The 26,512-nt window shown below is 34.4% G+C and overlaps 3 protein-coding genes across 4 annotated transcripts; 2 read left to right on the top strand and 1 right to left on the bottom strand.

Moving 5' to 3' along the window:
- The first annotated feature begins 1,579 nt into the window (after positions 1-1,579).
- Positions 1,580-25,455, top strand: LOC148602819 (sodium-dependent glucose transporter 1A-like). Of its 2 annotated transcripts, none has more exons than XM_088554035.1 (4): positions 1,580-1,681; positions 18,920-19,190; positions 20,071-20,356; positions 22,312-25,455. In XM_088554035.1, exons 2-4 carry the CDS (start codon positions 18,963-18,965, stop codon positions 23,376-23,378), a joined length of 1,581 nt encoding a protein of 526 aa, XP_088410161.1. In that variant the 5' UTR covers positions 1,580-1,681; positions 18,920-18,962; the 3' UTR covers positions 23,379-25,455. The 2 variants fall into 2 exon arrangements, with proteins under 2 accessions (XP_088410161.1, XP_088410160.1); XM_088554034.1 differs by lacking the exon at positions 1,580-1,681 and adding an exon at positions 1,689-1,949.
- LOC148602820 (sodium-dependent glucose transporter 1A-like) lies at positions 1,587-15,391 on the top strand. The gene is made up of 4 exons (XM_088554039.1): positions 1,587-1,681; positions 8,951-9,214; positions 10,407-10,692; positions 13,404-15,391. The coding sequence occupies exons 2-4, from the start codon at positions 9,002-9,004 to the stop codon at positions 14,459-14,461; spliced, it is 1,557 nt and encodes a 518-aa protein (XP_088410165.1). The 5' UTR covers positions 1,587-1,681; positions 8,951-9,001; the 3' UTR covers positions 14,462-15,391.
- On the bottom strand, positions 4,984-7,083 carry LOC148602821 (uncharacterized). The gene is made up of 3 exons (XM_088554040.1): positions 6,504-7,083; positions 5,885-6,330; positions 4,984-5,760 (listed from the first exon to the last, which is right to left on the bottom strand). The coding sequence occupies exons 1-3, from the start codon at positions 6,872-6,874 to the stop codon at positions 5,321-5,323; spliced, it is 1,257 nt and encodes a 418-aa protein (XP_088410166.1). The 5' UTR covers positions 6,875-7,083; the 3' UTR covers positions 4,984-5,320.
- Positions 25,456-26,512: the final 1,057 nt, after the last annotated feature.

A 26,512-nucleotide genomic window follows, 5' to 3' on the forward strand; every position in this document is an offset into this window, starting at 1 on the left:
CGACATTTACCTGAGAAAAATACTGATTACCTCTTCCGTTAGTCAGTGTCCCCTGCTCACCACGGGGTGGTGGAAGTAGGATTTTGAGCAGGATATAGTGTTTGTTTATTGTTCACTGAAACCACATAGAAGCTCTAATCTTAAGACTGTTGTATGTCTGAATAAGTTTGACCTTCTCCAAAAAATCATAAATGTTCGGATGATGGCTATAAAACATTTCACTAAACTGCTTGTGAAAAGACTCGCATCCGTTTGTTGTCCGTTTAACATCAAGTCTTGGTTCAGACCAAATCATCGGAGGATAACGTGAGGTTGCCTCTGTATAGTTATGCACAATATAATCTGCAAATTTTGTAGCACGTGGGTCTTCAGGTGTATTTGAGCAAATATCAAAGGCCATGCACTCCTCAATTTCAACATGTGAAAGAAAACTGAGACCGAAATATACTTTCAACCATCTCCCTATAACGGACTCTGAACATTTGTATTCCTGAGCAAGTCCAAGACTTTGTATTTTACGCCACCAAGCTTGGGACAAATGGAAATGACAACCTGAAATTAGATGTACATGTTTTTTTACTAAGTATGAAAGTTGGCATAATTGCTTTTAGCTCACCTGGCTGAAGGGCATGTTAGCTATTGCCATCACTTTGCGTCTGTCATCGTCGTCGTCCACCGTCGTTAACAATTTTTCAAAACTCTTCTCCTCTGACACTACTTGACCAACTTTAAGTCAGGGTCGAGATATGGAAATATAATTTAAAAAATGACTTTTGAGCTTTGTAGTGTGCTTCATGATACAAATACGGCATGCTAAACTATTGTTTCAAAATCTGACTTTTTTCTCGGCGTGGCCCAATTTCACACCCGTTTATAACTCTTAAACAGTTGACGTTAATCAAGTCTACCCTGTAAATAACTTCTAAAACAGAATTTCAAAAGTAACTCATTGACATATGAATCATCAAAATCGGATCAACAAGAAACTTTTTCTATCAATTCTTATGATAACACATGTTTCAGGGGCGGATCCATGTAAGCACGTACGTCCCCTTTTTCAAGGAAAAAAAGACCTATCGCAACCTGCTAAATATTGTATTGAATATGACAATTTATCATATTCACTAACTAAACATGTCATTTTATTCTGATTCTCGTAATTACGCCTCCCTCCATAAAATCCTAGCGAAAGGAAATAAAATCCCAACGATGTTAGAACTGTCAAATTTGCGATGCAAATTTTTGGTCGTTCCCTCCGCGGGACTCGAACTCGTACGGCTGTGACATCTATGGCAACACCGCCTGCACTACGTCCAGCGCCCTGGACCACTCGCTGGACCACTCGGCCAGCTAGGCTACCACTGTGACATCTATGGCAACACCGCCTGCACCAAGTCCAGCGCCCTAGACCACTCGGCCAGCTAGGCTATAACAGGCCTTCCATTTAAACAGCAAATAAAAGCTTTATTATTAAGAGAAATGTCGTCAGGAATACTGGGCCCGTTATTCGAAAAAAAAGTGACGGTAGATACCACCTTGTATACTACCCTTCGAATGGGACGAAGGTCCAACGGGACGAAATGGAAAATCAGTATACATGTCATTATTGGAATAATAGATAAAACGGTATATCTCCACATACTGGAATTTTCCTGTCCGAACCAGGCTGTAATCGTAAACGGTATGTAATATTTAGTTTCTATAAAATGATAAAGCACTCATAAATGCAAAATGCAGGAACAATACTGGTTTGTTCATGCATTTAGGACGACGATATCGTACCTATAAACACACCGTGCACGAGACACCATGTATACCACAAAATTGCCACTGAAGTCGCCTAAATCTACCCCTGACAACCCATGCTCTGCAATTTTAGGGGGGTGCACGCCCGCCACGCCCCGCCTGAATCCTGTCCCAGCTAATTGCAGGAGAAAGGTTCACAGCAGGTAGTAGTGGCATTATGTACATGTTTTGTGTGTGTGTGTCATATACACACAAGAAAAAGAGACTTGTAGCAAGATGTCTAGTCTAGGGGTGTGATGTAGGACCATATAGGGTTACTAAACTCGATATAGGGTCTAAACAATCATTTATAATGCATACAAAAAATATATATCTTAATCTAAATATATCTAATTGAAGTAGATGGATACACCATAACGATCCACGGGAGATGATGAATTGAGCGACATTTTGCATTTTTTTAATTTGAGCGACATGATCTTTTCAGCGACAAAACACATATAATCAGACCCATCGAAATTTTTTTAAGCACATCTGACATTCGGTCAGACACAAGGTGATGACTTGTCTGACCGAACGACAATTTGTCTGACCGAAAAAACTCTGAACAATTTATCGACACGCTAACATTTTTGTTGGGGGGTGGGAATCTCCAAGTACATTTTATTATCAAGCTGATTTTAAAACTACTGGGTATGGGCTCTTGAATTTGTTAATTTGTCACCATTATTCATTTTGGCTAGAGTGTATCTGATGAGTCTTCATAAACGAAACATGTGTACTTTGTTTTGAGTTCTTTGTATTATATATTGTTGATTTTTTAAATTTGAAATAAAGTATTGTTATTAAATTATAAAATCTATTCTCAATCTCTGGCATAAAACATAATCATTTCAAAATTCAGCATTTCATCTTGATAGTCAAAACATTCACTGTCTTCATAATCATCATAATTGTCTTTGTCACAAAGGCTCTCCACAATGCTAAGTGTTGAGTTAACTTCAACTTGTACATTATCAATATCATTCTTTTCCTCATCAAGTATTTCAACATCTGCATCATTAGTCATTATAACATCAACAGTATTTTGTGTTTCATTTTCAGTTTCCAAATTGGTATTAGTAACAGGCTCTTTGGGTTGATTTTGGGTTTCATTTACAGTTCGACCCAACAAAATTTCAAATGAAAATTTGTTTTATCAGATGTTCAATTATTAATCTTTATCAATTTCGATGTAAAAGAAATATACTTTATTATTTTTTTCATTATTATTTTGACAATATAATGACCGCATGTTTCACATGTAAACGAGTAGCGATACAACGGAAGGGACGATATATCAAAGGACGAAATGACGTGTAGCGAATGAACCGGAAGTTACATATTATTGTGGTTACAGACCACCAATTCAACCAATGAGCATTTGGAATGTACGCAAAAATAGTCCTACGCAGAAATTACCCCTGTTCCTCATAGTGCTGTGAAAAAAGTTCTCATCTTATTTAAAAAATTTAAACAGTTTCTGAAAGGAAAAACATTTCTGTACATTTTATAGGTGCATTTTGCTTCTTGTGATGTGAAGCCTAATCTCCATAATGATTTTTAAATATACCCCTATCTTGTGAAAACACTGGGATTTCCCATGCTATTTATAGACCCTTCACTTCCGGTAGCCAGTACTGCACTGCAAGTCTGCTAACCCCACATGCCATTCTGAGGATTGTGAGCTGACATATGTAGAATCATGCTGATATATAGTCCTCTGCAGGTTAAAGTTAAGGTAAAGTCCAGAGAAGCCATTGAATATTGTGAAATTAGCATAGAAGCCTATGGGAAGTGGAATTAGTGGTTTTTAGCCTTAATTAAGCTGAAGCCATGGCAAAATGAAAAGTTTCTTGAAATAGCTTTAAACTACTTGAAGATCTTGTTAACTTTGCCATGAGAGGAAAACACTACAAAAATCCTTCAAAATATGCATTTTGTTAAGTTATAGGTCCAAATTATGGAAAATTGGTCTTTTTGGCTGATTTTTATGTCCTATCTTGTAAAAAGTGTAGAAAATTTAGTAAAAATATCAAATATTGAACTTTGAGTGCTATATTTACCTAAATATGGTGGTAATAAGCACTTGAAATCAAGTTTTGTGTAGATTTAAGCAAAAATTAGGTTAGAAATGAGGAAAAACTCACTTGCATTACTGCGGTTAAGGCCATATAAGCATTCCCCTATGGCAACATGGAAAATCCATTATCGAGTACTTTTTTTGCATTAGGTGCCCTTTACTGGTCATGTTTTAATGTGAAAACACTGTATTTACAAATTTAAAGCCAAATATATCACCTTTTGTGAAAATTTAAGGATTTAGGATTTTTGACATGTGATGAAGAAAAAGGGGGAGGCATGTCAGAAATAAATTTTTAAAAATAGACCAATTTCTCAGAAAATGATTACTTTTAAAACTATTTCTTCATTAATATTGTTAAAAAGCAAGTTGTGATTGATATTTTTTATTTGAAAAGTCAGAAAAAGTTCTTTGCAAATATTTAATGCATTTAAGTATGGTAGAATATTGTCACTTTTTTGCTCGCCGAACTTGGTTACCCTATATTTAAAAATCAAATATTTAAAAAAGTGCTTGTCACATTTCACTGAAACTTTGCAAATGCATTCAGTATGTGTGTAGGAAGATACCTGTATAGTTATTTATTTTTTCTAAGACAAAAAGTGACTCTTTAGGTTACAGACCACCAATTCAACCAATGAGCATTTGGAATGTACGCAAAAATAGTCCTACGCAGAAATTACCCCTGTTCCTCATAGTGCTGTGAAAAAAGCTCTCATCTTATTTAAAAAATTTAAACAGTTTCTGAAAGGAAAAACATTTCTGTACATTTTATAGGTGCATTTTGCTTCTTGTGATGTGAAGCCTAATCTCCATAATGATTTTTAAATATACCCCTATCTTGTGAAAACACTGGGATTTCCCATGCTATTTATAGACCCTTCACTTCCGGTGGCCAGTACTGCACTGCAAGTCTGCTAACCCCACATGCCATTCTGAGGATTGTGAGCTGACATATGTAGAATCATGCTGATATATAGTCCTCTGCAGGTTAAAGTTAAGGTAAAGTCCAGAGAAGCCATTGAATATTGTGAAATTAGCATAGAAGCCTATGGGAAGTGGAATTAGTGGTTTTTAGCCTTGTTTACAATCAAATTGATTGACTATCTCGCTAGACTGTAGACTAATTCACCTAATTATTGAAACGTTCTAGTTTTATTATTCACAAAAACCACTTCAGTTTTGAGAAAATCTTCTTTAACGTAAGAAAAAAACATCGGACACCCGGGCCGACAAGCAACGTGTATTTACCGGACCCGGGACAATTTTACCGGACCGGTCCGGCAGGTTTCGATGGGTCTGCGATATAAATTGAGCGACTTTTTATTTTTTAAATTCAGCGACATTTACCTGAGAAAAATACTGATTACCTCTTCCGTTAGTCAGTGTCCCCTGCTCACCACGGGGTGGTGGAAGTAGGATTTTGAGCAGGATATAGTGTTTGTTTATTGTTCACTGAAACCACATAGAAGCTCTAATCTTAAGACTGTTGTATGTCTGAATAAGTTTGACCTTCTCCAAAAAATCATAAATGTTCGGATGATGGCTATAAAACATTTCACTAAACTGCTTGTGAAAAGACTCGCATCCGTTTGTTGTCCGTTTAACATCAAGTCTTGGTTCAGACCAAATCATCGGAGGATAACGTGAGGTTGCCTCTGTATAGTTATGCACAATATAATCTGCAAATTTTGTAGCACGTGGGTCTTCAGGTGTATTTGAGCAAATATCAAAGGCCATGCACTCCCCAATTTCAACATGTGAAAGAAAACTGAGACCGAAATATACTTTCAACCATCTCCCTATAACGGACTCTGAACATTTGTATTCCTGAGCAAGTCCAAGACTTTGTATTTTACGCCACCAAGCTTGGGACAAATGGAAATGACAACCTGAAATTAGATGTACATGTTTTAAATTTGATACGTACATAACATCAGTATATATTTGTCGTTAATATTTTAAATTACATGTATCTGTCTTATCTTACAATAAAAACTATACTTAAAAAATTACCTCTAATTAAAACTTCTGGCCAAAACTCTCTGGCAGCTTCAAAAACAGCATCTTCAAAATCCAAGTGGATAGAGGTAAGTGTAAAGTTCAATCCTAAATCTGTTACTACTGTAATAAGATGACGAAACATGTTGATAGAACACTCCTTTGATTTTGAAGGAAGCAGGAAGAAAGCACATGGTATGTAGCGTCCGTGTTTATATCCAAGCAATGTGTAAAGTTGGTAGAAAAACTTTGGACAATATTTGAATGCCCCGTCACCAAAAATTTCCACAATGGACTCACAAAAATATTCCATATTGCTTTTTGTAGTCAGCATAATAATACCCGTCTCAGCATCATTGACGTACATCATTTTCTCTAAATTTGTAGACATCAAATCGTAGTCCTTAAGATTTTCGTGGGTTTCCTCTCTTGATTTTGGTAGCTTTGGCGTTGTCTTTCTCCTGAAAATATAAACAAATAAATAATATTAGGAACTCATAGGATATCGAATAAATTTACATGACACAAATCATTATATATGTTTAATAATAAGATAAGCAATGGAACAACGCTTTTGTTGTTTTCTTCATTTTTAGTAATCATGATCATATTATAATACTTTTATTGAACATACCTTACTCTATAAACAGCTTGTCTTATCAGGCCAACATCTTCTGGGACTAAACTAGCGTTCTCTGTTTTCCCAACTTCATGTACTATTAGCTTGTGTGGCCGTTCTGTTATGCTGTCTTCAGCTTTTCTCTTGCAAGCTTGTCTGATGTTGTGTCTCTGTATCTTTCTTTCTTCTTCCTTTTCATGGTTATGCTCATTACGTCCATCCAATATCATCAAATCCGTTAAATCTGTCTTGCATCGGGCTTTGCATTTGGCTTTTATACATCTCCAAAGATGTGTGGCACTATATGATTTGTCAAGCCTATACTTAAATCCATCAACAACTATACCTTCTTTCCCTCGATTCGTTGTGTACTTCTCAATCTCCATTTTAAATGTATTTCACTAATATATTTTTGTCTTTATTTATTGTCGTTTAATCTTTTGAGTGATATTCAGAAGGGAAAAAGTACTGGTCGATTCACTGAAGTTGAACTAATACATTCGAGAAAGGGCTAGTTTTGACCAGTGCGAACTGGTGGACCGTTTATGTGAATTTTATGTACATCTGTATTTAATCAATTAAAAAATATGTCGCTGAATTTATATGCAGTTTTTATATTTTGTATTGATTTGATGTCGCTCAAATGATATACGCAATTACTCAAAAAGCGTCGCTCAAAAAATAGTCGCTGAAAAGACAATGTCGCTCAATTTATACGCACCCCGATCCACGAGTTCATGATGACGATCATAAAACTTCTGTAGTGGTGACTTCAATCTTGTAGCAACATAACACTGTTCCAGAAGCCTATTTGTTAGAGTTCTAGTGCGATACAAAAAGTCTGCGTAGTTTCGGCAAGCTCTGGCATAACGTATGACTTGTGATATGAACAGGTGCTGAAGGGATGTTACCACAGATGAAAGGAAAGTTGACAATTCTCAATAAAAAGTCATCACGTTTGTCGTAAAGTTTGGTCAATAGTTTTCCTTTACCATCGATTTCTAAGTGTAGGTCAAGATATGAGGCTGACTTCACAGTGTCTGTAGTATCCTTTGTCTCAAGTTCTTTTGGGTAGATGCGATGTATCAAATCCCCGAAATTAGGATTGTTTAAAGATAATATGTCATCTATATAGCGGAAACTGAGATTGAAGGATCTAGCCAAACGATATTTTTTTCTTTCTGATCAGATCAGCTATAAAGTCAGCCTCATAAGAGTGAAGGAATAGGTCAGCAAGTAAAGGAGCACAATTTATTCCCATTGGAATGCCGACCGTTTGTTGAAAAACACGTCCACCACACTGGACAAATATGTTGTCGATTAAAAATTCCAGCATTTTGTAAACATCTTCCTCTGTATATTTGGAAGATGATTTGGAATTATTTCTTGCAAAATATGAGGAATCTCTACCAAGAAATGTACTAAAAGGTTTTTTTACCAGCAACACGAACATTCTTCGGAAGCAGCCATACGATTTTCCTTACAAATACTAGTCATCTGGCTGCAAATCCCTTTGTTCGTCGATGATGTCTGACATTTGCTTATACATGTTGTGCCTCAATTTCTTCTTCTATTTATTTTGGGTTGAAATTATAAGTCCCAAATTTGCGATTTCTTCGAACATCGTAATCAATTACCTATTTACTTTCACTTTACAAACCGACTTCGTGACGTCACAGTTCCACCGGTCATGGTGGCGCCCATAGGCGCGGGAAATTCAAATTTCCTAATTATAAACCTCGATTTATTAATTAAGAAAAGGAAATTAATTTGTTTCAATTTAATTTTTATGAATATTTAACAGATTACTTTCGATATTTATGACGTTCACAACAACATGGTCTTTCCCTTTAAGTGTAAGTGCTTGTAAGAGTCAGACAAAATGGGGAAAAATCAGAAACATGCATGTTAAAACCTCTCCGTTCTGACAATGTAATTTCACTCAAGGATACTTACTTTATTTGAAAAGACCATTATTTGATCTCTGCATCACTGGTTTTGCTCAGAAAATAGAATGATAGAAAAATGAGGGTTTTGACAGTGTTATCTGCCCTTGAAATGGTCATTTTCAGTGCATTGTAATGGAATTGTAACTCAATGGTCCGGGATGATATGGAAAATCTCGTCTCTTTTCCTTGATTCTGATGGTGCAAATCGTCAAATTACACCATTAAAATGATGGGTTTTTTATACTATGTTCCACCTACTGCCTTACTCTTACAGGGACTGACAATAAATAAATTAATTAATATATACATAGGTATATACCAATGTGATGTACGAATACGTATTATGAGACATTTTAAATAGCGCAAAACACCTTATCGTTATAATTTGCCTGTTTTCGCCCAAATCCTTAACAGGTATAAGTAAAGGGTCGTGATAATGCATAACAACTAACTTCAGTACCGAGTTAATCCTACATTTATTTCACGATGTGGGGTTTCTGTTTCTAAAATTAGCATTCCCCCTGAACAGTACGCATGGTGCAGTAATACATTCTGAATAGCAATATGCGGACCGGTGAAGTGACGAAAACCGACGACAACAAAGTTATCGACAGTCTGGTTAATACTGTAAGGAAAACAGATTTAAAGTTACCAAAAACAGACGTAAAGAAAGAAAAGTCGACGATTAAAAGATTTAGGCGATGTCTGAAAGACGATGTCATATTCCGAAAAAAGTTCATTATATTTCTGTGTATTTGCTTCAATTTCTTTGTTTTAGTAAGTATTGCTATATAGAGACTTTAACATAACGTATACCGCGCTTAAAATGTCGGCTCCAAATGGAGGAATTAATTTCAAATTTGGTATATTGGTTGTTGTGTGATATCAACGTCTTGTTCCTTGGCTTTTTTTTTTGGGGGGGGGCATTCCTGTTTTTCAATGTAATTTGAAAAAAGTAAAAAAATCGACAAAGCAATCTCAGCTTCATCTGGGCATTGATTCCAAATTTGGTATGTGGCTTTATATAGATAGGGTATAATGCATTGTAAGCGATTTTGATTGCTGTCCTGTATCGAAATTTTATATTTTTTGTACGAGTGAGGGTATAGCTAGCTCGACATTGCGTGCAACTTCATGTTACTTATGCTAACGATTCTTGCTATATATTATATATTCAAATAAAAAATGTGACTATAAAAAAACTTCGGGGATCTCGACCATTTCTAATACCTCTCTTAATGTAGTTTTTATTTTTTTATTTGTTTTTTTTGTTTGTTTGTTTGGTTTTTTTTTGCTTTGCTTTTCTAGCTCACCTTGCCAATGGCCATGTGAGCTATTGCCATCACTTGGCGTCCGTCGTCGTCGTTAACAATTATACAAAACTCTTCTCCTCTGAAACTACTTGACTAATTAGAACCAAACTTGATATGAATGTTTCTTGGGGTATCCTGCATAGAACTGATGTAGGGATTTTTGATTCGTCAAAACACATGGCCGCCGTTACTAAAAATAGAACTTAGGGGTCAGACAGTAGTTTTTCACATATATCTCCAAAACCGTTAGGTTTATCCAAATTCTTTCAATAGTTAAAGTGATCCATATTATTAGGACTACAAAAGTCTTCAGACTCCTTGTAAGAGTTATTGCCCTTGAAATGGGAAAATGACTTTTTTTAAATAGTTTTCAGTCAATATCTTGAAAACTATGATAGATTAAAAGAAACTTTCAATTGTTGAAAATATCTTGTGATAAGTCCTACCAAAGACTTCTTGAGTCAAAATTGTTGGACAACTTCTTGTTTAATTTATTGCCTTTGAAAGCAAAATTCAACAAGGTGAACGATTCAGGCTCCTGGTAGCCTCTTGTTTACAAGTAACGTTTGCGTATCGAAAGTTCGTACAAAATGTTCCTTAGTTATTTACAAAATCCTCAGTATACCAAAATGTTTAATTATATTATTTCTTTTTAGGGCATCAACGTTGGAATGTTTGGCCCGACTTTACTTGATCTTAAACTTATAACAAACACCAGCTTAGACAAAGTTTCATTCTTATTTAATGCTATTACCATCGGTTACTTGCCGTCGTCGTTGATAGTCGGATTCTTGTTCGACAGATACAACAAATTATTAATGATATTTGTCTCTATTGTCTGTCTGTCTATGGTTGTTGCTGTTCTACCATGGTGCTCTATCTACGAGTTGATGGTTGCCATCCACGTACTGAAGGGTTTATGTATGGGAGTTACTGATGGAGGTACATGTACATGCATACGCTAATTGTGGTTCTGAATTTCTTAGTATTCTTAATAGTACTACTTTTAAAAAGAAAAGATAGCAGACGCAGTAAAATTTTCATTTTCACACAAACAAAATTTTCGTTAGTATAATGGTGCGTATCACCCTGTCGTTGTCGTCAGTCGTTAACTGTCGTTTATTTACGATATTAACTTGAGGAAAATTATCCGACCTTTTGAAATTTTGATACATTGTTTTTCGGGACATGATAGGGGTCCTCATAATTCTGGGGGTTTAATTTGGACCCACCCTTTTTAAAGATAATGGGCTAAAAGGGGAAAGTGGATTTATCATAAGAATTGGGCCAAGCTGAAAAAAAAGCAACCTTTTGAATTTTTTTTTATTGAATTCCTAAGGCTTATGAAAATCCTGCCTGCGTTTTTCTATCAGATTTAAAATATCTCTTATGATTTTTAAGTTATGTGGAGTCGAAGGGGCCAACCTTCAGGAAAACTTTTTTTGTTTTTGTCTGATTAAACAAAAAAATAATTGAATTTTGAATTTTGTGCGGTATTCTGTCCAAAACTAGTTGTTACATCCATAATGCACTGTAAGTCCTTATGCTTTTAAAAGTGTGTCAAAAACATAATTATGTTCACTTTTGCCCCAATGACAGAGTTCGATATGCTCGAACGTTAAACCCCAACAAACAAACAAACAGAGTTCGATATGCTGCGGTCGTACCATGCTGCTCTATATGTGCGTCAAAATCATGTAATGACTAGTCATACTTATCCGATTGGCTCTTCTGTTAGTGCGATGATTACCTACCGTAATGTTGAAAAATGATATGTAAGAAATTGATAATTTTTTGTTGATGAAACGCAATTCGCAGGAGCCGTTTTTTAAAACGTCAACCGTGTAATTTTTATAAGCTTTTCATTTCGTATAAATATTTGTCCTTGTAAAAACGATGCGTTTATGAGCCGTGTTATATTGAATCTGTCCCATGTTACACGGATGAAAAGACCGAGACAATATTATAATCGTATTTAATATTTGTAAAATAAAATTTGTAGGAAAGTATACAAAAAAGAAATGAAACCAAAGACATTTCGAAATTATTCATTTTATGTGACTGCAAAATAAATTGCGGACTTTAACATATAAAATATAAGGAGCCGAAAATGGGGGTCAGAAACATGTATTTTCCTGATGTCGAGACAGTATTATGTTCGTGTTCAAACTGATTTCTTTGAAATTGTATCACAAAGTGCCATACCACCAAAGAACGACTCGAGTTGATTATGGGGATAAGACTTGAACCTTTTTGGAATTAGGTGCATGCCAAAGGGGGTCTAAAATATGCCCGGACAATAAAATTTGAGTAAAAGTAAATGCATCTCGTATGCATTTTACTACAAGGTGCTATAACACTAAAGGAAGACAGGAAAAAGGGGCCAGAATCTACAATCTGTCATATACACAATTGATTTATTAAGGTTTTGTCTGGAACCATTTAGGAATAAGGGCCAAAAAGTGACAACTTCAGTTATGGTCAATTTTTTATTCTGTGTCAAATATCTAATCGTAATCAAAAGTCAAAGCTTTATCAGGTTTGAATGCTGTGTCCATACTTGCCCCAACCACTCAGGGTTCATCTTCTACGGTCGTATCAAGCTGTGTCCTGCGAAGCATTTTATGAGCGTACTGTTATGTACATTTTACTCATCGACAAATACAAGAACAAAATACATATTGCTTCATCGGAGAAAACCAAGAACAAATGCTTACTTTCTCTATGGTGCAGATATTTTAAAAACTATTTCTTTCGATTACAAACGAGAAATCGAATTGTAAAACCATGGAAGATAACATTAATTTTATTATATAAAATCCAAAATCATCATCGAAAATCAAGAATCGTCGGATGAAAACTGAATTACTTTAGTAATTATCATACAAAAACGTCTTGTTGAAGAACTAACATACCCACTGTGATTTTACTTAATAATTATCTCTACATTTCATTAATTAAAAATTCGATACATTTTTTTCGATATCCACTAATTTATCAGTATACCTTGCTAATTGGGAAGCAGAATAACGTCTTCATGTGACGTGCGGTTTTTTTTAGGGGGGTGGGGGGGTATAAGGGTAAAACAACTTTGGCGACTGCGTCGGAAAATACTTAGGGGAAGTCTTATATGATTCGTTTTTATTGTTTCAAACAATACCAAGTCATGTAAACATTTTATGATTTACAACCAGCTTAAAAACACACGTACTGATTGTACTTGTAAACTACTTAACCTCTATCCAATACCGACGTTAGTACTTAAATTTTACGTTTGCTTTTATCATCCACAAGAGCCCGAGTTCATGAGTTAGATATATGAATCGCCAGCTTGAATAGTGTACTAAAATGTTGTTTAACATTTTTTTTTAACATTTTACTATCTTTGACCATATATTAAAAAAATCTTGTGGACGGAAAATACACATTTTAGAACTATTTTTAGCGATTTTAGTGTCTCATTCGTGAGCTGAAGTTCCTGTGAGTCTCACCGGCGGTTTGAAAAAAAAGGTTGACTAAATATTAATGCTCAAAAGTTTTACTTTAGAAAAGCCTTCCTTATTATATATAAACACTATTCTAAACTGACTCATGATAAATTCTTTAAAGTCTTCTATATCTGTTTAACATTTTCGTTTGTATTTTTTTTTCAGTGGGCAACGCATTGGTAATGCACCTTCTTTTTGATGGAGTGAAGACATACGTGCAGATCGCACATTTCATGTTTGCTTTTGGGGGCATCCTTGCACCAATTTTGTCTGCGCCTTTTCTATCTACAGAACTGTCGAACAACCAGAACAGTTCAGCTCAGGAGCTTTCTAATATCACACTAGCGTATGTCAGTCCGTCTGTATTTTACGAAACACAGACAGCTATTTCAATAACAAACATTTCCCGTCACATCCTCACAACGGACACAACTGGCATCAAATCAGAAATTTACAAAGGCTACACTATATGTGCAGTATTAACATTGTTGTCGGCTGTTCCGTTTTTAGTGGTGTATTATAAAAGTGACGAAAATGCCTGTCCTACGACAAAGAAAGACGGCACGAAAGAAACCACTGAAACGATTTCTTTACGTCTAAAAGCTTTAAGTCTTGTTATTCTCTGTATTATCATAGCATCATACACTGCATTGGAGGATACATACGCAGGTTTCTTGACTACATTTACTGTCAAACATTTTAATTGGTCGAAATCAGAGGGTGCGTTCGCCACATCTGTGTTCTGGACTTTTTTCGCCGTTGGACGATTTTTTGGAATCTTTATCGTGAATTTTGTCGGTCAAGTTAAACTATTGTTTATCTACACTGTTACCATTATAGCAGCGTTTATTTGCTTACTGGTTACAGCCCTATATCAAATTGATACGGGGGTATGGGTGTCATCTATAGTAGTTGGCTTTGGTATGTCGATATTTTTCCCAATTTTTTTCTCATGGACGGAAAGTAAATTCTTTCACGTGGACGGAAAGGTGACGTCATTGATTATGGGATGTGCGAGCATTGGTGTAATTATCAATCCAATTATTCTTGCCAGAGTGATGAATACTGCTTCTATATGGTTTGCGTATGTTTTGACTGGTGAGAGCATACTTGTACTGATCGTGTTTTCTATAGCAGTGTATATTGCGTCGTTGGTGAAGAAAGAACGATCTGATACAAATGAAATTGTGATTCAGGTAGAAATGGAATTTATTAAAGATTAATCAGTTAAAAACGAATTTACGGCGTTAAACATGGAGTGCACAGCTGTAAAAGTCTTCATGCAAACATTTCAATAAAACTTAAGTATGGGTCTGTCTAAAAACCAGGCAGGGTGTGATTCATCTTATCTCTCACTTAAGATAATCAATGAAATTGTTCAAATACATTTGTTACATCATATAAACAAATCTGCCTTTGTTCATTGCCTTAGCATTTTGTATATCGTGAAATATTTTTGACTGGTTGTATTGTAAAAACTTTTGGGGGAAATTTTCCTTTACTTGTAGTAGAACGTAACCAAATTTTAAGTGTTGATCTTTCCATCACATGGGGCACACCACCGAGTTGCTCTGTGGGCAGAGCGCCCAAGCCCCCGGCCAGGGTTCTGAGCAATATTTAGTCGCCTTTTACGCCAAGCTTTGCGCTGTTATGGGTCTATTCTTTTGACACCCGGACCTGCACGGGGTTTCATAGGAGATGAAGTGAACCTATAACAAAAAAAATATGTTCACGTTGAACATATATCTGAGATACACGAGGTATAACTTTAATTCAAGTCTTCCCCTTCTTTCGTCTCTCCTACATTCCTTTGTTTTTGTCAAACAGGTGACACAGAAATTCCAAAATCGTTTAGTTGTAAAGCAGCAAGCAAAGATGAAAATCCCGGGATGAAAATACAACACTAAGTAAGGTGGTATGCCACGTTTTTTATTATTTGTATAAATACCGGCCCATGCAGGTCTGGGTGTCAAAAGATAACTTAAGTAGGCACTTACATTTGCACTTTTATTTGGAATACAGTTTTTATGATGCCTACTGAAGGATTTCTGGTAAAAAAATATCTGGGGTTAAGAAATGCATGAATCACTATCATAAGATCATAAGATTCTGCCTGATTTTAAGGCAGAGCTGTACTCAACTTCTTAGTTTGATCTTTTTTTTAGTTTTAATATATATATATATAAACGTCTAAATATGTTTAACATCACCAGAAGATGGTATAGGTTTGTGAGTTTTATGCTGAGGAAGGATTTCTGTTATCCGAAATATTCAATTTAAATTTCACCATCTTCTGGTGATGTTAAACATATTTAGACGTTTATTTTATTTATTGTTATGTTTCGCATCGTTTTTAACGATCCATCACCCCGTAAGAGTGATTGTTGACTATTATATATATTCACATATATATATATATATATATATATATATATATTTATATATATATATATATATATATATATATATTCACATATATATATATATATATATATACACACAATCTTGGTAAGCCAGATATCGTAGAAACCCCGTTCATAATTTTGAACTGTATTAACAAAACAAATCTCTCAGTTCATTAGGGTTAGATCGGTTTCATTGTACTGGTTTCCATGTTGGTAATTCTCCTACATGCGATGCTCGATAATCAGTTTGTGGTATTGTAAGATATTGGGTATATTTTTACCATGATAATTGAAGTGTCAGACCTTGTAAGAACCAGGTAATCAGTGAAACTTGGTATGAAAAAAACCCATCATTTTGAAAGTGTAATTTGACAATTTGCATCATCAGAATCAAGGAAAACAGACAATATTTTTCATTTGATGTTGGACCATTGAACATTTTCATGAGCAGATAACTTTGTCAAAAATTTTAACCTTGTTTTCCTAACATTCTATTGACAAATTTCTGAGCAAAACCAGTGATGCAGAGATCAAATAATGGTCTTTTTAAATATTGAAAGCATCCTTGAGTGAAATTATATTGTCGGATCGGTGGGTTTTTGACACGTATGTTTCTGTTTTGCCTGATTCTTACAAACACTTTCACTTAATGATCAAGTTCGAATTTGTTCTGTTTTTTTTTAATTGTATCATATCGAGTACATTTGTATATCTTGAACTTAATTTTTTGTCATCTCTTGCATGAGGTGCTTTCAACGACAAGACATGGCAATTTTACATAAAAAGTCATTTTACACATATATGCTTTTTTCATACTTACAGACAATTGGCTTGATTTTTTGTATACATCCAATATTTGTTGTGTTCGTACTGTTCAGTTTTATACGACCGCAAAAAAAGCCGTATAATGGTAATTATCAAGCTTTCGCCCGTCATTCGTAGACATTTGGTGTCCATACAATATTTTGAGTACAAATGTAGAATTAAATTTATGAAATTGTTGCTCAAGATACCATAAATCAAAATAAAGGCTGGAGTCGATTTTGGGGTTGTGGTTTGAACCATTTAGAAATTACTGAGGACCGATATAGGACCAGAAACAACAATTTCCTAATTTCGGGGCAACCGTTAAGGATTGATGGACAAAGACGAATTACAAGCATGTGACGTCCGTTCAATATCTGAAGTATACAAACGAATTGATCTAATGTAACACAGGGTGCCAAGCCACTGTAAAGAAAAGCTGGGCTAGATTTTTGGGGATGTAAATTAAACCGATTACAAATGCGGGCAAAGCAAAGGCCAGTAACAAGGAATTTCCTGATTGCCGGATAATGATGTGTGCAACAATGTATATGTCTTTAGAAATTGAACCACAAAGTACCATACTACGACAGAAAGGCTTGGATTGATTTGTAGGTTGTGTTCTAGTGGTACTATTTTGGAATTAGACCAAAAAAACGGGTCACTTTGATACTGATCAAATTCTCATCGTGTGTCAAACGTTTAATTACAATCAGAATTCATAGATTTATTTGTGTCTTCATACTACCCTAACTGTTCAAGATTCAATCTCTACGGTTGTATGAAGCTTCCCCTTCCAAAGTCATTATTCTACAAGTAATTTTTGTGAGTTTCTTCTTTTGTAATGAACGATTTGTTCTTCGTGTTTTCTTAGCTTTACATAAATGTAGAATTAACATTGACCGATGTTGGAACGGAAAACAAACTATTGGTGGGAAAGAATGAAAACATCGACAACAAAACAAAACAAACAAAAATTGCAAAGAAAACTGTGAAACAATCTTAATTAGAAAAGCTAGATGTTTAAACGAGGAGAAATTTATGCCAGGGTAAAACAATGCTGGAAACAAGCAAAAATAGTACTGTTAATCACACACAACACAATGTATCTAAAACCTGCTTACAGAAATTTGTAGCACGATCACACCCCCACCACGCCCCCAACACAAAACCGCTTCTACTATGCTGTATTAGAAGATATAATAAACCCTGCCTGAAGTGACATTCAAAGGAAAACAAAATCGTGGTGTCAGGTGTCTATATTTTCAGGTTAATTTTGTACAGAATGAATTATACAGCATTATTTCAATAATAGTCTTATAAAGACAGGTTATTGCTGAATGTAGGTGGTTGCTAACCGTCGGACAACAGAAAGTGCCTGCGTTGGAAAAAATCATCACAGGTGGTTGCTGAGTAATCCAATATGGCGGCGTTTTTTGACAAATATTTTTGGACTCGATCGCCTTTTTATACGACCGCAATTTTTTTCGGTAGTAACATGGTATCACCGTGTCGACGTTGTCGTTGTTGGTTTCTGTTACTTCTAGTTTATTTACGTAAACTTAAGTAAAACTTATCTGATCTTTTTTTTTTCAAATTTTAACACATTGTTCCTAAGAAAATGGCGGAGCGCCATGTAGTTTTCGGTGGTTTTTGCCCCGCCTCTTTTGGAAACAAGGCACTAAAAGATGGAAAATAGGTGTTGTCATTAGAATGATAGAAGAAGCTTAATGCTTATCCTATTTTTATGTTTCATATGTCAATCGGTTTCTTTTGAAATTCGGTTTTGTTTTTTTACTGGGTAGGCTTATCTTTAACCCTTTGAATTAAATGGGTACAAAATTTGGCCTCGCCCAAAAATGTCAACGTTTTTAGTTTTTATTTGATTTAGAAAATTATTTTCATAATGAAAATCTCTGCCTGCTCTTTTTAATCAAATTTCAGATATCTCCTACCGTTTTCGAGATAAAAGGGTCAAAGGGGTCACACACAAAAAATCGACTTTTTAAATTTTGGTCCGATTTTGAAATTTGTTTTTATAGGATTCCTTCTGAAAATTATTGCCTACGCCTTTTTTTAATCAGATTTCAGATATCTCTACCGTTTTCGAGTTTAACCGGCCACAGAGGCTTCACCTCTAAAATAGACTTTTTTTTATTTTAGTCCGATTTTGAAAATTTATAATTAATTTTCGAAATAATAATATAATTAATTTGACCGAAATGTAAACCACAAAGTTTGTACATACATGTACATTTCGACAAAATTTTCGAAAAGTGTAATTACCTGCATACTTTGTTCAACCATTTTTCTAAATTAAAGATATCTTGGAAGTTTAACATGGTTACAAAAATATTCGTTTTACTAAAAGTATATAGTGATAAGGGACACTAATTGCTTATAAGTGTCTCTACCTTTAAGTTAGCTGACAAACATCATGCAAGTACATTTTCATAAATGTTTCCCTTTTAGGAAAGGCCGGAAACCAGGTTCAAAATACAACTACTACGTTGCCATGACGATCGATGCAACTGGTAACGAGAACTCATCCCAGGAAGACCTCGAGAATCAGAATGAAGAGCAACTCAGTATTAACCCTAGCGTAAAACTTAAGGACCAGGAAACACCGAACGGGGAACCAGTTCGTTCCGAACTGTCGTTCTATAAACGGCTGTGCAGTGACGATACATTCCGCCGGAAGTTTATTATATTTCTCTGTATTTGTTATTCTTTTCTAACTTTGGTGAGTAAATGCTATCAATTGCATGTTTTTGTTTTTTTTCACTTTTGATTTTACTTTGAAATCTTACAAAAAACTGAAGTAGTACCTTTATACATGTACTAGTTGTAAAAGAAATCACCATTTGTAAGAAACCCAAAAGATATTTACAATTTTAGTTAGTATTTTCGATTTTGGGTTTTGATGACATTTAGTAAAATTATAAATTCATATGGCAAGCCAAAGTGGACAAAAATCAATATTTTGTAATATTAGAAAATGAATTTTTAATAATAAAAAAACCATATTTTTAATATTAGAAAAGATTTATGTTTTTCATATTAGAAATTCATTTTGTAATATTAAAAATTCATTTTGCAGTATTAAAAATTCATTTTCTAATACATGTATTACAAATTCCTAATTTAGTAATATAATAAAACATTACACATTTTGTAACATTGCAAATTGAATTTGTAATATTAGAAAATCACTTTGGAATATTGCAAAATAAGTCACATTTTTAAATATTACAAAATAATTTCCTAATATCAAAAAATCATAATTGAATACGACAAATCCATTTTCTAATATTAGAAAATGTATTTCTAATATTTAAAAAATCGGTTTTTTTTTAATATTAGAAATTCAATCGATTTTTCAATATTAAAATAGTGTTTTGTGATATCAAAAATCTAATTTGTAATATTAGAAAATGAATTTGTAATATTAAAAAAATCATTTTTTTAATATTAGAAAATACTCATTTTTGTCCACTTTGGCTGGCCATATTTTCAGATGGTATCGTGAAAGTGTTAGCTTTTTGCCGAAAAACTAATTAAAGATGTCAGATTATTGTTTAAAACTTATTTCATTACTCAGTATACTTTTGTATTTCATTTAGGGTTTTTCAATCGGAATATTTGGTCCTACACTTCTTGACCTTCAAAAACTAACCGGATGTAGATTAGATCAAGTCTCGATGTTCTTTATTTCCCACACTATTGGATATTTGGCGTCGTCAATGGCAACTGGTGTTATGTTTGAAAGATTCAACAAAATACTTCAGATGTTCGTTCCTTTGTTTGTCCTTACCGGTGTTTGTGCTGCTATTCCTTGGTGTTCCATTTACGAACTAATGGTCACCATACACTTCTGCAAAGGATTCTGTCTAGGATTCATCGATGCCGGTACGTTATCATATCATATGATATTGCGATGTATAAGAAACACATGACATGATTTGTATCATTTTACTATCGTTGAAGATATACGAGTTAAGTGCTTCCGCAATAATGACTTAAGGGGGGAGCTCTTAGAATTATACATTTTTATTTTACTTTAGTTTCATTTGTTATCGTAACAATCTATGGCGTTTTGATCCATCAAAATGAACAATTACAGCTTATACGTGTTCCACTGTCAATAACTGAACGGCGACCAATAGTATGGCTTTTGTTTTCATCTTACAATTTATTTTTCATTATTTCTGTTCTACATTACTGCATACATGTGCGTATGTGCCCCCTTGTTGTCTTCCAAAATTTATTTCACTATTAAGTGTAAGCTATTATAGTAAAATGCCTTTGAATGTAAGTGACGTTACGCGCGATGTTCGTACATGAAAGCGTAACAGAAATTCATGATTATCGGCAACGCAAACTATTATAGAAAACGTCGTTTTTAGCTAGTTAGCTAGTGGGACAATCTGTAAGACTCCGAAAAAAATGACGATGCTTCAATCTTATACAGTAGAAATTGATAAAACATGGATTTTCTTTATACTGAGAAAAATAACATTTTGAAAATTCATGAAATGAAATCCGTAAAAGGGCATTTCTAAACATACCATGTGATAGCTCCTAACGTCAGTCAATCTCGTATTTTGAACCTAAATTAGCAGTGCGACAGTCTTGTAAGCCTCGGTAAAAAAGCTCATATTTCAAAATGTCACGTCTTGAGTGTAATATTGCGGAACAATTATAATTTTTAGCTAAATAACATTTAAATAATTTTATAATTATCACCCTTTCTTTATTTAAGTAACTGTCTTTGTAAGAATCATGCAAAATTTGAAAAGTGTGATACACCCCAAAAAAGGTTACATATTTTTATTTTTGTAATTAAGTTGTTTTAGGAGTTTATACTAAGAAATGTGTAATTATTCATTCAAATCAGCCTGCTGTTAGGAGATAATCAACATTGAAAATCCAATGGGTTCTATTGTATTTGAGTGTCATTTACAGAGTCATCTCCCTTAAATTTGAAATCTACAGTGCATTCTATATAATTTTTATCTCCTAAGAACATGGGTTATATCAAAAACTGAAAGTTAATTTCAGTTTACTATGGCAATTCTAACAAAATGTCAAATTAAAAACATGTAGGTTTTTTACCCATGAATCACATTTTGCATGATTCTTAGCTGGAGTGCTACTTAAAATCTTCGTTCTTTGCTTCTACAATCAGTTTGCCTTTTTTCATTTTTCATACGGGACACATTTCCTCTTTCCATATGGGACGAATACGTTTTCCGTGACATCACAAGAACATCATGGAAAATTAACAAAATGACTACCAGAAACCTCCTTGTTTGTTAAGGCAATGACATCTTTTACTATCATTTGGTATTTACTTGAAAATAGTAGTTTAGTATGTATCATTAATGAAAAATGTTATCTGAGACAAGCTAACAAAAATCGAATTCAAAAAGTTAACTGTTAAGAGTGTCGAGTAAAGACTAAAGAAGATTAAATTTTTGCCAAATATATTGGTATTTTTCTTAAATGTCCTCATATTCCGAAATTTATATAGAAGAAAATGTTACATTATCAAAGGACGACTGACACACACAACAAAGAATTTACACGAAGTAACTAAATTAACACGCATATATAGAAACAAAAGTAAGTGAGCGACCGGACTCTATTAAAAACCAGAAAATCAGTGAGAGCATGAACCATGTGCACCGGTTGGTAAACTTCTCTTTTCTAGAAATAATCTCCGTAGGTGTCACATCCAGGGTAAACGTACGAGGAAATGAAAACTGTAAAACAAATGGGTCCTCATGGTGCAGATGAATACACTATTCGAGTTCATGATGACAATCATAAATCTATTAATCTTGTTATTATATTATTTCCAGTTGGCAATGCTATATTGCTACACATATATGCCAAGGATGTCAAAACGTATATGCAGATTTTGCATTTCATGTTTGCCTTTGGAGGAATATTTGCACCAATGGTCGCAGCGCCGTTTCTATCGCAGGAAAGTAATGGACAAAAAACGCCTGGGGGAAGTACCGCGTCTGTCAGAAACCATACAAACTTAACATACAGTTACATTGATCTGAATTATTCAAATAGCAATGTATCGATATACACTGATGAAAAATCGGAAGTATACATAGCATACTCGATAGTCGCTGTCATCACATTTTCATCTGCAGTATCATTTCTTTTTTTGTACTTAAAAAGTAACGAAAATTCGTGTCCGACGGAGGGGTCTGATTCTGAAGAACATCAAGATGAAAATATTCCATTAAAGTTGAAATGTTTAGTTCTAATCATACTTGCGTGTATTATTATTTGTTATACTGCCGTGGAAGACACATATGCTGGTTTTCTTACAACTTTTACTGTAAAACATTTCAAATGGACAAAACCACAGGGATCATTTGCTACTTCCGTCTTCTGGACTTCTTTTGCGAGCGGAAGGTTTTTAGGCATTTTTATAGTGAACTTTTTCAAACAAGTTCAACTACTACGCGTTTACAGTTTGCTAATGATATCAGCTTTCATCTGCCTCCTTGCTACGGCGCTAACATACGAAGGCGTTGGTGTGTGGATTGCGTCTGCTGTGTCTGGATTTGCCATGTCTATATTCTTTCCAATATTTTTCTCCTGGACTGAGGAAAAGTTTTTCCATGTTGACGGAAAAGTGACTGCACTTATAATGACGTGTGCAATGATCGGAGTTATTATAAATCCAATAATTCTCGGGCAAGTCATGGAAAAAAATCCGGAATGGTTTGCTTACGTTATGTTGATAGAAAGTTGCATGCTCTTCATATTTTTCAGTATAGGTGTATGTGTCTCTGGTAAGGTATCGAGATATCGTATGGCTATTGCCAAAGAGGGAAAGGTTGAGATAGAACTAGATAATGTATCAAGTTTGCTTGATAAAACAGAAAAAGATGTCGAACTGTAAGTCGGAGTTGCACGAATAAAAAAAAACATCAGATGGTTAAATGGAACCATGCTGTCGTCGTCGTCGTCGTCGTCGTCCGAAGACAATTTGGTTTCCAGAAAAGTATACGGATCTTAATGAATTATACCTCAACGTTCCATACCCCAAAAAGGCTGGGTCTGATTTTGAGATTTGTCATTTGAACGGTTTAGGATTTAGGGCTAAACGAGATCAGAGACAAGCATTTTCATGATATCTGGACAATAATTTGATTATAAGTGAACGGGTCTATTTGCAATTGTACCAAAAGGCACGATGTTACAAAAGGAAGGCTGGAATTGATTTAGGGTATTGCTACTTGAAGAGGCCTGTCTATATGCAATAACTTAACTATTAGTCAATGAATCACTTTGAAATTTTACCATGAGGTGCCATAACACCAATGGAAAGCTGGGAATGATTTTCGTGATTGGCCCTTGTATACCGTTTAGGAATGATGGGACAAAAGGGGTCAGAAACAATCATTTTCATGATGCCGGACAATTACTTGACTATACATAAATCTTTTAATTTGATGAGAATCCTGCCGTTTGATTGGTTTTTTGGCAAAAATCAACATTTTTTTCAATTGTATAAACTAACTTGCTATATAGGCCACGCCCTCCTTTTACGGAACTACGTTTTGTTTGTCAACATCCGAAAAAACGTTTTCAGTCACATTGTAATGTTGAAACGTTTTTATGACAATAAATTATTAACTAACTTTATGTCCACCGGGTTTATGTCAAGTTCCTGCTTTAATAACTGTGTCTCCAATTTTGGAAAATAACTGAACATTTCCCAGTGATGAAATGACAGCGTCTTGCCGCTGATTTTAAAATGGCGGCCAAGTTGTTTACTAGAATTACTACACGGCGGGAAAATTTAAGTTGTTATTTACTCAGTGTTAATAAAAGTAATGGGTATATCATTTTTTTTTTAATTTTAATTAAAATACATTGAATCTTTTTAAGTTATACCGCAAGGTCCTATATTACACGACTGGAAGTTTGAACTGATTGTAAAGGCCGAACCGTTTAGGTAGTCCTTTTTCATATTCTCGATTTTGGGCTTCGTTTTTTAAAGATTCTAAGCAAAGGGAAGTAACTTTCTACAATTTTGTCTTCCGACAGACTGGTTTACTATCAAATTAGAGCAATGAACAACAGTAGACTTCAAATTCAAATATTCAATTTAACAGAGTCGCGTTAAGTACTTGGATACTTTTAAATAACTTATTTTAAACAATTCATTTACTCACCAAACTGAAAATAGTCTAAGGTTTGAAGAAAACTTTTACTGTTTTCCATTTTCCCAATGAGACCGCCAGCCAGGTTGTCGGGTGTTGGTGGGTTACGTCCCTTTGAAAAACTTTCTAAAATGACTTGCATTTCGTACATATGAAAAAAAAGAACGACTATTAGGGGGAAAAGGGATAAGAAACAAGCATTTTCATTATGTTTAGACAATAACATTATAATTGAATTGATATTTTTGAAATTGCGCCACAAGGTATCAAAAGTTCAAGGAAAGCTTGGATTGATTTTGGGGTTGCGACTTAACCACATAGGTATAAGGGGACAAAAGATATAAAAAACAAGAATTGTCATGATATCCGGACAATAACGTGACTAAAAGTGAATGGAGTTTTGTAAAATTGTACCACGAATTGTCATACCTCCAACAAAAGACTTCATTTTGGTTGTTGTAACTTGACCATTTATGAATAATGGGCAAAAATGACCCACTTTGACTCGGGTCAAATTATTATCCTTTGTCAAGTATCTAATCGGAACAATACACTATAGGTTTTAGTTTGTTTGATTTTAACACCTGTCATTTAAATGACTGCGGTTGCTACATTGAACTAAGATTGTTTTACGGTGACATAAAATCTTAGTGCAATTGATAAACAACCAGCTGAAGAATATGGTTTACTTCGTCTTATACGAATGCATTTCGGTATTTGTAATAAATATTGTGAAATAGTGCCATAATATTTTTTATCATAAATGTTACATCCTTATTTTTATCATGAAAGTAAAAATATTTCAAGCTGCTTTATCTATTATTTTCGTAAATGTTTGTTTCTGTTGAAAGAGAGATCAAGGGAACCGAGATTCTAGCGGAAATCAAAAGAATGTAATCCAGGGACAAAGACCAGAAATAGAAAACAGACGATTACAACAAATAACGTAAAGTAACTAAAATAATACAAAGTAACAAAAGTAAATGAGCAACTCGGACTCCATTAAAAACTAGGAGCATGGACCAGGTGCACCGACAGGGAAGCGTCCTCTGCTTTTCAAGAAACACTTGCCGAAATACTCATAAAAAGTAAAGTCCGGGGTAGACTAAAGAGGAAAGGAAAACTATAACACGTTGAACAAATCCGTTTTCATGGTGCAGATGGATACACCATAACAATCCACAAGTACATGATGACGACCATAAAACTTCTGTAGTGATGACTTCAATCTTGTAGCAATATAACTCTGCTCCAGAAGCCTAATTGTAAGAAGTCTAGTGCGATACAAAAAGTGCGTAGGTAGGCAAACTCTGGCATAACGTATGAGTTATGATATGAAAACTCCATACGCATGTGCTGAAGGATGTTTCCACAGATAAAATGAAAGTTGTATAAAAATGTATAATGTTTTAAAGTCGGGATTTTAATGAATTTTGGGAATATAAGTGTACAGTATTAAAAAATAATAGGTTTTAATGCTATTATATTCTGATAATGACTGAATTGAGGGTCTCCAGGAGTTACAAGTATTTTGGTAGGACTTGAGATGACCCCTTTGACAGCTGTAAGTATAGAAGTTAGTTTTGAAAGAGGTTTGGTGGTACATTTTGCAGATCTAGCTATGTAACGTTGTTTGTATAAATTATTGTGGAGTTTAGGAATCCAGTACATAGACGGTAAATCACAATCATCGTCTATGGTAAGAGACCAAAAGAGAATAGCACAGATTTATGGTTTAATTTCCACTATCTTCTTTGGAGAGTGTAGTGGCATTATAGGTCTTATCACTGCTATTATTTTCTACGTCTATCTCTGATGATGAACAATGGATGTAATGCGTTTTGCAGACAAAAACAATGTTGTTTTA

Source organism: Perna viridis, chromosome 11 (assembly GCF_037379345.1).
Source record: "Perna viridis isolate PV_CMFRI_1.1 ecotype Kerala chromosome 11, ASM3737934v1, whole genome shotgun sequence".
In the NCBI taxonomy this organism is placed as follows: Eukaryota; Metazoa; Mollusca; class Bivalvia; order Mytilida; family Mytilidae; genus Perna; species Perna viridis.